We start from the raw sequence: 13,468 nt of genomic DNA, 5'->3' as shown, positions 1-13,468 counted from the left end.
GTATGCTGGTGCAGGACTTGGAAAGGATGCTAAGAGGGTCACAGCCTTGTGGGACAGGAGACTCTGAAAGGGGCTATGGGTGCTCCTCAGCAGAACTCCCCACTCTCCCCCACCAATGAGATTCTGGCTCAAGGAGAGCAAGGGAGCCCAAGGATTGAAAATAAGGAAAAAAGAAGGGAATTGGGGGCAGAGGAGAAGGGAGACGGCATTTGATAAAATGAGGGCTACATGTGCCATCACTCTACAATGCCACAAGGGAAACATGTATTTTCTCTCACAGGTGAGGACCCAGGGATGAGACCTGAATAGTTTCCCTGAGGCCACTAAGCCAGTGAATGGCAGATCCTCACCTTGAACTTGGGTCTGATTGTGCCTGCAAAGCCTGCTTTACAACACTGAGGGCTTCAAGGACCTCTTTGGTTGGTGAGCCAGCCCCATTTCCACTAAGGAACTAGATTCAGTGCCTTGCTTTCAGCACCAGGCCCCAAGACCGGGAGCAGTCAAGGCAATGCCTCAGGTATCAGGGTGGCCCTAGCACAGAACCCTCCAGGGTGGGCACAGCTGGGAGAGGTCTCAGGACATCTCCTAACTCCATGGTATGGAACTCCATGGATGCAGCACAGCTAGGGGAGGTCTCAGGACATCCCTAACTTCATGGGATGGAGCTCCAGGGATGCAGCATGGGTGGGAAAGGTCTCAGAATGTCCCCTAACCCCATGGGATGAAGCTCCAGGGATGCAACATGGTGGGAGAGGTCTCAGGACACCCCTTAACTCCATGAGATGGAGCTCCATGGATGCAGCAGAGCTGGGGGAGGTCTCAGGATGTCCCCTAACCCCATGGGATGGAGCTCCAGGGATGCAGCATGGTGGGAGAGGTCTCAGGACACCCCTTAACTCCATGAGATGGAGCTCCATGGATGCAGCAGAGCTGGGGGAGGTCTCAGGATGTCCCCTAACCCCATGGGATGGAGCTCCAGGGATGCAGCATGGTGGGAGAGGTCTCAGGACACCCCTTAACTCCATGAGATGGAGCTCCATGGATGCAGCAGAGCTGGGGGAGGTCTCAGGATGTCCCCTAACCCCATGGGATGGAGCTCCAGGGATGCAGCATGGTGGGAGAGGTCTCAGGACACCCCTTAACTCCATGAGATGGAGCTCCATGGATGCAGCAGAGCTGGGGGAGGTCTCAGGATGTCCCCTAACCCCATGGGATGGAGCTCCAGGGATGCAACATGGTGGGAGAGGTCTCAGGACACCCCTTAACTCCATGAGATGGAGCTCCATGGATGCAGCAGAGCTGGGGGAGGTCTCAGGATGTCCCCTAACCCCATGGGATGGAGCTCCAGGGATGCAGCATGAGTGGCAGGAAACCAAGAGGCTTAGCATTCAGCCTGGCGTGGGAGGGAATCTTGGCTCTTGCTTCTTAGCCTTGCAATTTGGGACAAGATATCCAAATTTGTCTATTTCAGCTTCTGTAGCTATAATGAGGGAATGGTACTAAATTCGGAGAGCTTCAGGGAAAAGCTAAATGGGGTTATCTAATCAACTGTCTAGTGTGGGCCCAGCACATGTATGGACTCAGCGGCCATTGTTTCTCTACTCCTTTCCCCATTTTGAGATAGGGTTTCTCTGTGTGCATAGCCCTGGCCATCCTATATACCAGGATAAACTTGTCCTGTAGGCAGCTGGACTCATTTTGTAGACCAGATTGGCCTCAAACTCAGGGATTTGCTTGCCTCAGTCTCCTGAGTGCTAGAATTAAAGGCGTGTACCACTACTGCCTGGCTGGTTACTCGTCTGTGTCCACACTCATAGGCACAGACAACAACTGAGTTCATCATTTCACTCAGGGAGAAAAAAAGCTGCAAGCATGTGAGTGCCCAGGGCATGTGAGCAACCAGGAATGTGAACACCTGGAGTATGTGAGCATCTGGAGTATGTGAGCACCTGGGCATGTGAGGACCTGGGGCATGTGAGCACCTGGAGTATGTGAGCACCTGGAGTATGTGAGCACCTGGGGCATGTGAGCACCTGGAGTATGTGAGCACCTGGGGTATGTGAGCACCTGGGGCATGTGAGCACCTGGGACATGTGAGCACCTGGGGCATGTGAGCACCTGGGGCATGTGAGCACCTGGGGCATGTGAGCACCTGGGGCATGTGAACACCTGGGGCATGTGAGCACTAGGGGCATGTGAGTATCTAGGGCATGTGAGCACCTGGGACATGTGAGCATCTGGAGTATGTGAGCACCTGGGGCATGTGAGCACCTGGGACATGTAAACACCTGGGGCATATGAGCACTTGGGGCATGTGAGTACCTAGGGCATGTGAACACCTGGGACATGTGAGCATCTGGAGTATGTGAGCACCTGGGCATGTGAGCACCTGGGGCATGTGAGCACCTGGGACATGTGAGCATCTGGAGTATGTGAGCACGGGCATGTGAGCACCTGGAGTATGTGAGCACCTGGGCATGTGAGCACCTGGGCATGTGAGCACCTGGGACATGTGAGCACCTGGAGTATGTGAGCACCTGGGACATGTGAGCACCTGGGGCATGTGAGCACCTGGGACATGTGAGCACCTGGGGCATGTGAGGACCTGAGGCATGTGAGCACCTGAGGCATGTGAACACCTGGGGCATGTGAGCACCTAGGACATATGAGGACCTGGGGCATGTGAAGATCTGGAGCATGTGAGGACCTGGGGCATGTGAACACCTGGGGTATGTGAGCACCTGGGGTATGTGAGCACCTGGGCATGTGAGCACCTGGGCATGTGAGCACCTGGGACATGTGAGCACCTGGGACATGTGAGCACCTGGGACATGTGAGCACCTGGGGCATGTGAGCACCTGGGACATGTGAGCACCTGGGGCATGTGAGGACCTGAGGCATGTGAGCACCTGAGGCATGTGAACACCTGGGGCATGTGAGCACCTGGGACATATGAGGACCTGGGGCATGTGAAGATCTGGAGCATGTGAGGACCTGGGGCATGTGAACACCTGGGGTATGTGAGCACCTGGAGTATGTGAACACCTGGGGCATGTGAGCACCTGGGGCATGTGAGCACCTGGGCATGTGAGCACCTGGAGTATGTGAGCACCTGGGGATTGGCTTCTCTCTTTCTGCTTTTACTTGCTGCCTCTGCCTTCAAGTCCCCCTGTCCCCCACCTACCAGTCTCAAGTAGAAGGGAGGTAGGGCAGGATTATGTAGTCCCCTCCTTTTATAAGCAATGTGACCTTGAGCCTTTTTTAAAAAAAATCATCAAGAGCTTTCACATGTCAAATGGGAAGATTTTTAAGACAAAGGGTAGATCCCAGGTAGATCCCAGTCCAGGCAGTCAGCAATTTCCCAGAAGAGGGAGAACAAGAGCTTCTCCTTTGCCCCTGGAACCTGCTGATCTTCTGGCCTGAGGTGACCCATCCAAACTAGACAGTGGGCCAGAGACAAGGGGACAGCTCTGCCTTGCTCAGAACTCTTTCAGATCATTTTTAAAAGTCTATAGGGTGTGTGTGTGTGTGTGTGTGTGTGTCTGTTTGTCTGTGTATGCCTGTGACTGTGTATGCATGTGTGCCTGAGTGTGTGTAGGAAAACTGGGTTTTCTGTCCCATTCTCATGGCCCCAGGCTCTAGAGGCAGCTGCCTGCTGTGTAGAGGAACGTGAAGACAACCCCAGGCCTGGAGGGAGGAGCAGAAGCCAGCAGCCAGCAGCTGCTCTGTACCGATGCATGTGGGCGGGCTGGGCTGCCAGAAGAATCTGTTCTGGATCTTCACGCAGCTGATCTCCGCGCTGCCTTGCAGCGCGTAGCCTGGGTCGCACTGGAACACAGTGGAATCGCCAGCTTCCCAGCTGTCACCGCTCCGACTCCCATTCTGCGGCACTCCGGGGTCATTGCAGGAGGTTGCTGTGGACACTGAGGCAAGAAAACAGAAGAAGGAGAGGCGCAGATTCAGTGTCTGCCTGCCAGCCTGGCTCACAGCTCATCAGCGGTGTTGATTACCACTGTCCTTGCCTGTGACCACTGTCACCTCCCTACCTTTGTCATCAGCTGTAGCAACACCGCCATCCTCCTTGGTCAGTTACTCACTGCGTCCACCACCGTGTGCTGTCATCGCATCCACAAGCCTGTCCTATTGTCATCACGGTCACCACTGGACCAATACCTCACTGCGACCATCATTCATCTAGCACAGTGGTTCTCAACCTGTGGGTCTCGACCCCTTTGGGGGCCACATCTCAGACATCCTGCATATCAGGTCTGAACATTACAACTCAGATCAGTAGCAAAATGACAGTTATGAAGTTAGCAACAAAACAATTTGGTGGTTGGGGTGGTGGTGGGGGTCCCCACAACATGAGGAAGGTTGAGAAGCACTGATTTAGAAGGAAGTGCCTTTTTTTAAAAAGCCTGGTTGTAGCCTTATGATTGCAGAAATGAATTCTGTTTGCAAATACACACATTGCTACACAGGCAAAGCTCTGCCGTCTCATAGTGTGATCAGTGTGAACGGGGGGAGTAAAGTTTAAACACCACGGAGCTAAGCAAAAGGGTTTGTAGTTGACCTGCTTAAGGGTGCTGGGTAGTTGCCCACGAGGGACTAGAGAGTCTGCTGAGGTCAGGCCTCTCCCTGTGTAAAAACAGCCACGGACCTTTCAGGCCTGCATTACCTTCAGGGAGAACATCGGCTATTTGTAGCCAGTGGCAGAGCGGAGCTCAAAATCAAGCGCAGTGGCTGGTCTCTATTAACCACGCATCAGGGGCAGATGACTTGGTGAGAGCACAAGGACCAGAGAACCCTGGGAAAAGCTTGTGGCCATGGCAGCTGGCCTAAAGTCCCAGCACTTGGGAAGAAGCCGACTCAAGGGATCTCCGAGACAAGCTGACTAGCTACAGTGACTGGATTAGGAAGGCTGGGTGCAAGAGAGAGAGTCTCAGCAAACAGTATACAGCACAATCCGGGGAAGACACGCAACATCAAACTCCATCCTCCATACCAAGGCAGATAGGCGAGCGCGCATCCGTACATGAGACCATGCAGTTTCGCATGCATGCCACACAGATGTACATACGTGCAAAAAAAAAAAAAAAAAAAAAAAAAAAAAAAGGTGGCGGGCGGGTCGGGGGAGGGGAGGCTTGACAACTTAAGAGATGTTTGTGATCTGTTAACCAAGTCTAATAGGAAGCAAGTGTTTATAAAGCGAGCAGCGAAATGAAGAGTAGAAGGAAGGAATGAAGGAATGGGTGACCAAAGGGGCGAATGGGACCCAAGAAAATTCACCCAAGGTGGCGGCATAACAGGGGCAGCCACCATATCCACCTGCCTCCCTAGGCCAAAACAGATGGCAGGACGCTGCAGAATGCGTTCTGTAGATGCCAGGGGGCAAGGAATTTTCTAGAGGCCCTGCGACTAACTTACAGCTTTCTACCCCACAGTTGTGAGATTTTTTTACCTTACACTCAAACCAAAGAATTTGTTTTGGCCCAGAGCGTACAATGCACATTGACTTTTACACAAAAGCATACGAAGCCTCAAATAGATGCTTGGACTGTCTGTGCCTTCTGACCTCCTGGGGAGATGCCACCAGAAGCACTTCAGTGGAAACAGCCAAGGCGTGGCAGCCCAGGAAACCTGCCGCCAATGTCACTCAATACAAGATCTATGATTCCACGGCGTGTTACCTTTGGTTTCATAACACCAAGGGCAACATTTGACAAACTACAGCCCACAAGTGAATCTGCCTCTGTGCTTTAAAGTTTTATTGAAATACAAGCAATGGCCGTTTGTTTACATAGTATCCAACAACATGAATTGCAACAACCGGGACCGCAAAGGCTGGAGGACGTAGCCTTCGACAAAAAACACTGGCAACACCTGCTGTACGGTGTTTTATCTCCACATCTTTTCCTTTTTTTTTTTTTTTTTTATGTCGCTTCATTCATTTGTTCTTTCCTCCCTTTTTCTTACCTACCACGCCCCCCCCCCCCCCTTGAGGAAAGGATCTGAGAGTTGAATCTCAGGCTTCTTTGTGCTAAGAAAATACTTTACCACTGTTCTGTATTGAACATTTAAAAATTTTTTTTTTTTTTAGAAAGGGTCCCACTAAGTTGTACAGACCATCCTTGAACTTGTCCTCCGAATGCCTCAGCCTCTTGGGTGGCTAGGATCACAGCCCTGTGCCGCCATGGCCGGTTGATGTCCTATCATCTCAAGCCTTCCCCTTCTGAAGCTGCACTTTTTTGAGGATGCATTCTAAAACTGCTCCTTCGTGATGCTCTGTCACTACGTTCCCACCATATTCCTAAACATCTCCACTCATACTCCTTCCCCTTCCTCCGCACAGGACCTTGCACACTTGCTGGTCCTTCTGTCTGGAATGGCCCTGAAGCAAGTCTCCCGTGCCAGCTCTACTTTGACACTCAGTTTTCATTTCCATACCACTTTTTAGACAGGGCCCCCTTCATCCCCTTTTCCGGGCTCACCCATCACCCTCCCCGTCATTTTCATCAAGCTACCCTGTTCGGTCCTTGCCCCGGCACAATCTGTATCAATCTTGCTAATTTACTTGTTGGCATCGTCCGCCAAGAGACAGTTCTGCTCATCCCTGTATCCCCAGGGTACTCGGTACTCAGCACACGGCAGTGCTTAGTAAATATTTGCTGGATAGATGAATGAATGGATGAACAGATCATCACCCGTTTGACACTCACTGAACTTATTTAGAAAGTCAAGTAGGAATCGTCTTCTGCCTTTCCAATTAAAAACAGACTTCGCTTTCATCCCCAGTGTCACGGGGTGCTGTACACATGTAAATGATTCCCTGGAAGAAAAACTGGCTTGCCGTTCTGGCCACTTTCAGGGAGGTTGTTTATATGGTAGGCCACAGCAATGCATTGATTAAGCACTAGGCTTGGGAATCGGACACGTGGGTTTTGATCCAGGCTCCGCGACTTATTAACCACGTGACCTTGTACGAGAAACCACACAGCCTGTATCTGCAACGTGGATTAATAACGGTGTCTGTGGCATTGCGTTTCCGTAATATCTCTTAAGGGATGATCTAGTGGGGAGCTTAGCGGCTGCCTGCTCTGTAGATGGCCGAGATCACGCTGCCCGCTCACCTCTTGCGGTTCTCATTTTCTCTGTTGAGTGCTCCTGGATCTGACGGCTTGCCAAAGCCTCCAGGGAGAGGCTAGATCCTCCGGGTACTGGCAGGATGTTAGATGTTACACAGTCGTGTTTACTTAATAAAGCCAAGCTTCTGCTAATCATGCTGGCATTTCCACCCAATCCCTCATCAAACATGCACTCCCAAGTTCACCTGTGTTAAGCCATTCCCTCTCCCAAGAGGAGCCCTGGTATTTGCTAACTGATGACAGCAACAGGAAAGGTGACCTTTCCTGAACCTTGGGTATACCCAGAACATGGCAGGGGCGGGTGGGGGGGGGCAGGTTGTCAGGGCCTTTCTAGAGCCCAGGCTAGGTAGTTGTGACTACTTTGATGGGCATAAGATTGCCTAAGGAAACCTTGGTGTTGGAAACTCACCCCCCCCCATGTGTTCCTGACTTCATGCGTTGGAACACCTGCTGCATTCACAGACTCCAAGGAGCCTGAGAGGTCTGGCAAAGCCATCATACTTTAAGAGAGATTTGTAATGGCAAGGAGGTACCACAGCAAGACCAGCAGGAGGGCTGGCATTGTCTGGTACTAGAAAAACAGAAGTGGGGTGTTGGAGGCTGCTTTAATTTAATCAAAAACAGTGAGATTAACAAGCAGTGGCTTTGGAGACAAACCCTGAAGGATGGCTCCGACTCCTGGGAGCTGGGCAATGCATGATAAAGCTGTGGGAGTGAGGCTTAGCTGGCGGAGAGAGTCTGGGGACCATCCTGTGTGGCTACAATGAGGACACAGAGGAGGTCGGATGATGCAAATCTGTGGGATACTCATGTGGGTTTTTTTTTTGTCGTTTTCTTCTACGCCATCTCTGTCAGCATGGGCACAGTCAGAGAAAAGGCATGTGTGCTTTTAATTATTCATGTTGCTCCTTCCCCAAGAGAGTGCCCGGGAGCCTCTTCTGTGTTCTCCACTCTGTGTGCTGGGGACCTTCTACTGATTCAAATGTGCATCCCAGCAATTGCTAGCGTTTGCACCACGAAATGCCAGGCTCCCGAGGTGGCCTCAAAAAGAGTCATTCATGGTCAAACACATTTGGAAAGTGTGACCTACCAGACATGTTTTGAATTTATGACTGTGAGCATGCCAAATGCTCTCGGAAGCCGTGTTAGTGTTGCAGGTAATCTGCTTAGGGTTGCCGCAACCAAGCACCTTCCAACATGGCTTAATCATGCACACTTGTTTCTTTTAGTATCAATTAATAGTCCAGGGAGCTTTAAGAATAGATTGGAAATGCCACGCCAGAAGACTGCACATATGTTATGTGGACAAGATACCAAGTCCAGGTGTCCCTCAGTATCCTGGAGGGACTTGTTCCCGGCATCCTCCCAGCCATTAAATCTCTTATGTAAAATTGGTGCAGTTCTCGCATATAACCTATGCATATTCTAAATCTGTAGATTATTTCTAATACCTAATACATGATATGCAGGTAGTGATTATACTATATTTATTGGGAATAATTATGAGAAAAAAAGTCAGTATATGTCTAGTGCAGATGTGATCCCCCCCACCCCCCTGCCCAGAATTTTTGGTCTGGGATTGGTTGGATTCATGGATGCAGAACTCCAGATACAGAGGGTCATCCAGGACAGAAAGTGGGAACCCCCAGATGCCGGAGACCCTCCTCCACAGAGGAGAAAGGTAAGGGAATGAGCTGGAAGTGGGATTTGATATGTTGTTGCAGTCTCATGGGTACCTGGGGCCGACCTAGCAGCTACGAGGGTGTGTGGAGACAAAACTGCCTGCCCCAGAGTCACCCAGAACCACCACCACCACACACACACACTCCGCCCTGCACGGTGGACTGCCGTGGATGGCAATGGTGACAGCTGCTGTATAATAAGCCTCGGCACACACCACGCCAGACTCAGTGGGTCAGGAGGTTTGAGAGGTAGAAAAAGAAGTTTCGAGAGACAGAAACAACATCCAAGATGCTGAGTTCTGGGGCGGACAGCCAACTCGGGACCAGGGAGTTTGAGTGTTGTCCGTTCTGGGGGAGCTCTTTGTCATGCACCTCCATAGCTGGCCACTGGCTGTGCACACTTAGTTAAATTGAGATTACTAGGCTCACTCGCATGCCTGGCCTCCGCTCCTTCCTAACACCTGCACTCAAGGACGGACTACAGGATGCAGCAGGTGACATCGATGCTTTCAGAGCAGTGCCCTATACTGCTGCACATTTCGTTTTCCCCGCATCCCTCCATTCACACCCAGGGACCACTTTACCCTTCCAGAGCTCACTGTTCTCTTGCTCTGTCTGTCTGTTTGTTTTGTGTCTAGGGCATCCTGTTTTCTCTCCTCCTGTTCCCTAGGGTCTACAGAGCCTCTCAAGTCCAGCCTGGTAGTATCTTTTCTGTGGCTTTGACCGTTTCATCCTTCAGACTCGTTCTTTTCCTCAGTTACTTCTACTCATCCTTCAGGCATGAATGTGGATAAGGCCTTTTCTAGAACACTGTCCTCGATGCTCTCAGTGACCTCAGCAGCAGCATGGATTTCTCCATTCATGCACTTCTGAGAACCTGGGGATCTCTCAAGCTGCCTGTTTCCCCCACCCAAGTAAGCTCAGCATGCATGGAGATATTTCTGTGTACACTCAGGAGTGCATGCATTCTCTGTCTGTCTATCTGTCTGTCTCCATCTCTCTGTCTTTGTGTCTGTCTCTCTTTCTCTCTCTGTGTCTCTGTCTCTCTCTCTGTCTCTGTCTCTCTCTGTCTCTGTCTCTGTCTCTGTCTCTGTCTCTCTCTCTGTGTGTGTGTGTGTGTACATGTATGTGTGGAGGGCAGGAGCTAACCTCTGGCATTATGCATCGTTCTTGCATAACCACTGCCACTTTCTTTGAGACAGAGTCTCTCACTGACTTGAAACACACCAACTAGTCTAGGCCAGCTGGCCAGTGTGTTCCAGGTACCCAGCTGGGATTACAAGTGTACGCTATGTTATCTGGCTCTTAAAAAAAAAAAACAAAACAAAACAAAAAAAAAACAAAAAAATAAAACAAACAAACAAAACAAAACAAAACAAAAAAACAAGATTCTGGGCCTCCAAGTCATGTCCTGATGCCTGTGTGGCAAGCATGTTACCGCCTAAGCTATTTCCTTGCCTCCTCCTCAGCACAGATATTTGGATAAAGCACGAACCAGGCACATAGCAGATGCCAATATCTTTCCAAGGATGGGGAGATGGAAGGAAGGAGCGGCTCAAGGCGCTGGCAGTGGGCAAGCACCCACCTGAGAACTGAATGGCAAAGCCCTGCTTGCTGGTGAAGAAATCCGTGCTGAACTGCAGGACGACTGAGTTGAAGGTGCTGTGCAGGTCCTTGGGCAGCATCGGGCCACTCAGCTCCTTGAGGAGAACCCCACTTTCTACTGGTCCGTCCCAGATGCGTAGCACATCGTGGACCTCTTCCGTGTCAAACACGAGGAAGTGGAGCCTGGACAGAGGGAAGAGACAGGTGGTCACTCCAGGTCCCACGGCTTTCTCCCCAGGGACTTCTGATCAGGAGGTGTCACAGCCCAGGAAGATTTACAGGGAGAAGGAGAAGTGACATCCAGAAGCACTGTCATGTTTCCCACTGGCTGGCTTATCCCCTGGGGCCCCTAGCAGTGGAGACAAGGGTGACAGGGTGAGGACTTTGTGTACGTCAGCATGGCCACATTTCATCCCTCCTCTGGACTCTGCACAGCTACCAGATCAAGCTCCTGAGCATAAACCCTTATAATTCCAGACTGAGAGGGAAGCGGGGCAAGAAAGGGTATGGACTCTTTTAAAAAGTCAAGGAGGCTGGTGAGACAGGCTTAGCAGATAAAGGAGCTTGCCACCATGCCTGAAGACCCATATGGAATCCATATAGTGGATGTAGAGTCTCCTCTGGCCTCTGCAGAATGCGCCATGACATACACACTCTCTCTCTCTCTCTCTCTCTCTCTCTCTCTCTCTCTCTCTCTCTCTCTCTCTCTCTCTCTCTCTCTCTCACACACACACACACACACACACATTTTTTAAAAGACAGAGGCAAGGAGAACTATGGGCCTCTCAGAGGCTGACTAGCAGCTGCAGGGGAGCCGGGATAAGCCTATATCTGGCTGCCTCAGAGCAGAGTGCTGAAGCTGTTAGCTACAGACAGACTTGGCTTAGGGGGTCCCTGTAAAGTGGTGCAAGTCACACAGGGGCCTCTGTCTATATGGGGGTATATGCCACATCAGGCCGGGCAGGAACGCCAATTTACCCCAGACAAAAAGGTGTTTAGTAGCTGAGGTTACTATGGCTACAAACCTGGGGGCTGGGTGACACGACTCCCTCTGAGTCCATTTCCTTTCACTTTGGGGCTACATTGAGACTTTGGAGAAGTACCAGAGATACCTGCACCTCCCCGGGTTCCACCATCTACACCTGTGGCACACTTGTCCCAACTACAAAACCAAACTCTGGTTCACTATTATTATGAGCAAACCCCAGACTTCACGTGGATGGCACTTCTTCCTACTGATGCCCTTTCTCTTCATTTACTGCCATTCCTGCAAATGTACATCCTTTTAAATGATAAAAATGAGATGTATGCGAGTCAGAAAAGCAAACAGTATACAGATGGTTTGAAATTTGGAAGTCTCTCTCACACAATCAGCCGGCTCTCCAGAGTTTTGCACTTACTATTAGTACACCTCCTTCTAGACTTTTCTCAGTGTGCAAATTCACATGTTGTTTTCCCCAACATGGGTTTGTGTCTTCTGTCCCCTTTTTCTTATTCCTTTTTTTTTTTACACACACACACACACACACACACACCGAGACAGAGAGACAGAGACAGAGAGAAAGAGAGTCAGAGAGAAAGAGTCAGAGACAGACACGAGCTGGCTTTGAACTTTTGTCCTTCCTGCCTTCACCTCTGCAGTGCTGGGATGACAGGTTGTGCACCCCACACCCACCTTTGTGTAGTGCTGGGATCCAGTCCACTGCTACATTCATGCTAGGAGAACATGGGATCAGACCCCCAGCCCTGGCTTTAGGTCACTTTCTTTCTTCAATAATATATTATAGGCATATATACTTAATTTTTTTCTATAAGAATGGGCAATCTGATCCACCATTTCTCATTAAATTGCAAGAAACACACCTATATTGGTGGCGCTTTCCCCATTCTGTTAGTGTTTCTGTAGACTTGTAGAAATAACAGTTTGGGTGGGGTGGGGTGGGGGTGGGGGAGGAGAGGAGCACCTAAGGTTTTCCCCGGTAAAGGTTGTTAAATTATTCCCTCCTGTGACTCCATCAATCTCAGACCCTTCCAAACATCATTAAACTTTACTATTCTATGTAAACTCCACCTCTTCAACAACAGATATTATAGTGTTGCAAATATATTCTACACTAGAATACTCGCCCATCTGCTAGACCAAAATGGAACCTCACTGGCATTTTGAATTTAGATAATTTAGTATTTTACATAACGTTGAAAATCTCTGCATACAGTTTTGGGACATTTTTATCCCTTCATATTCTTTTATCCATCTTAATTGGGCTACTTATCTTTAAAAATTCTGTTTGCATACCAAGCTCTTTATTTGTTACTTTTACCTAAATTGGTTTCTGTTGTGGGATCTATTTTTTAATGCTAGTATTATATCCTAGTGTATGGTACCTTTTTTCACTTTAAATTTTGTTTATGGTTATCTACTTCAGTAAGAAGTAACTCAAATATGTTTATCTTTTCTATTAAGTACACAGGGTAGCATATTATGCCAGGGCAAACTTCTCTACCGTGATTAAAAATCCAAATTACAGGGCTGGCAAGATGCTCAGCGGGTGAGGGTGCTTGCAGCCAAGCCTGGTGACCTGAGCTCAGTCCCTGGGATTCATGGCGGAGAATGCTGATTTCCACAAGTCCTCCACATGCCCGCCGCCGCAGCACATGTGCAGATATGCAAACAAAAATAAATAAATGTGAGGCGTTTTATGGAAACCATTTGGGATGGAAAGATGGTATGAGCTAGGAGTAGCAGGGAAGCTATTTGCTGAACTTGAGAGTGCCATTGCACGCACGAGCTCATAGAAGCCGTGATCCCATGTCCAAAACTTGTACAGGGTTAGGCCATGGATGGGGCTCTCATGAAGTCCTACTCCTAGCTAAGGGGCCACTAGCAACTGATGGCTATGGGGGGGAGAGAAAGTCCATTTCTTTAGGCTTGTGGTCCTGAGAGGCTATGACCCCAGTAGATGGTCCTACAGCCATTCATACACAGGCATTGCTAAGTGAGTTAAAAACAGCAACAGCAACAGCAACAGCAACAAC

General features: G+C 49.8%; 1 protein-coding gene across 1 annotated transcript in view; it reads right to left on the bottom strand.

Annotated features, from left to right (window-relative positions):
- The window catches only part of Csmd2 (CUB and Sushi multiple domains 2), a 561,027-nt gene that overhangs the window by 111,742 nt on the left and 435,817 nt on the right, over nt 1–13,468 (bottom strand). Inside the window, exons 26-27 of the mRNA XM_051172054.1 lie at nt 10,413–10,615; nt 3,732–3,923 (exon numbers count right to left, since the gene is read on the bottom strand). Coding sequence (XP_051028011.1) covers nt 3,732–3,923; nt 10,413–10,615 — 395 coding nt within the window. The remainder of the gene's footprint in view (nt 1–3,731; nt 3,924–10,412; nt 10,616–13,468) is intronic.

This window comes from Acomys russatus, chromosome 29 (assembly GCF_903995435.1).
Source record: "Acomys russatus chromosome 29, mAcoRus1.1, whole genome shotgun sequence".
Lineage (NCBI taxonomy): Eukaryota > Metazoa > Chordata > Mammalia > Rodentia > Muridae > Acomys > Acomys russatus.
The sequence above is the reverse complement of the archived record's forward strand: the minus strand, read 5'-3'. Positions and strand labels throughout refer to the sequence as shown.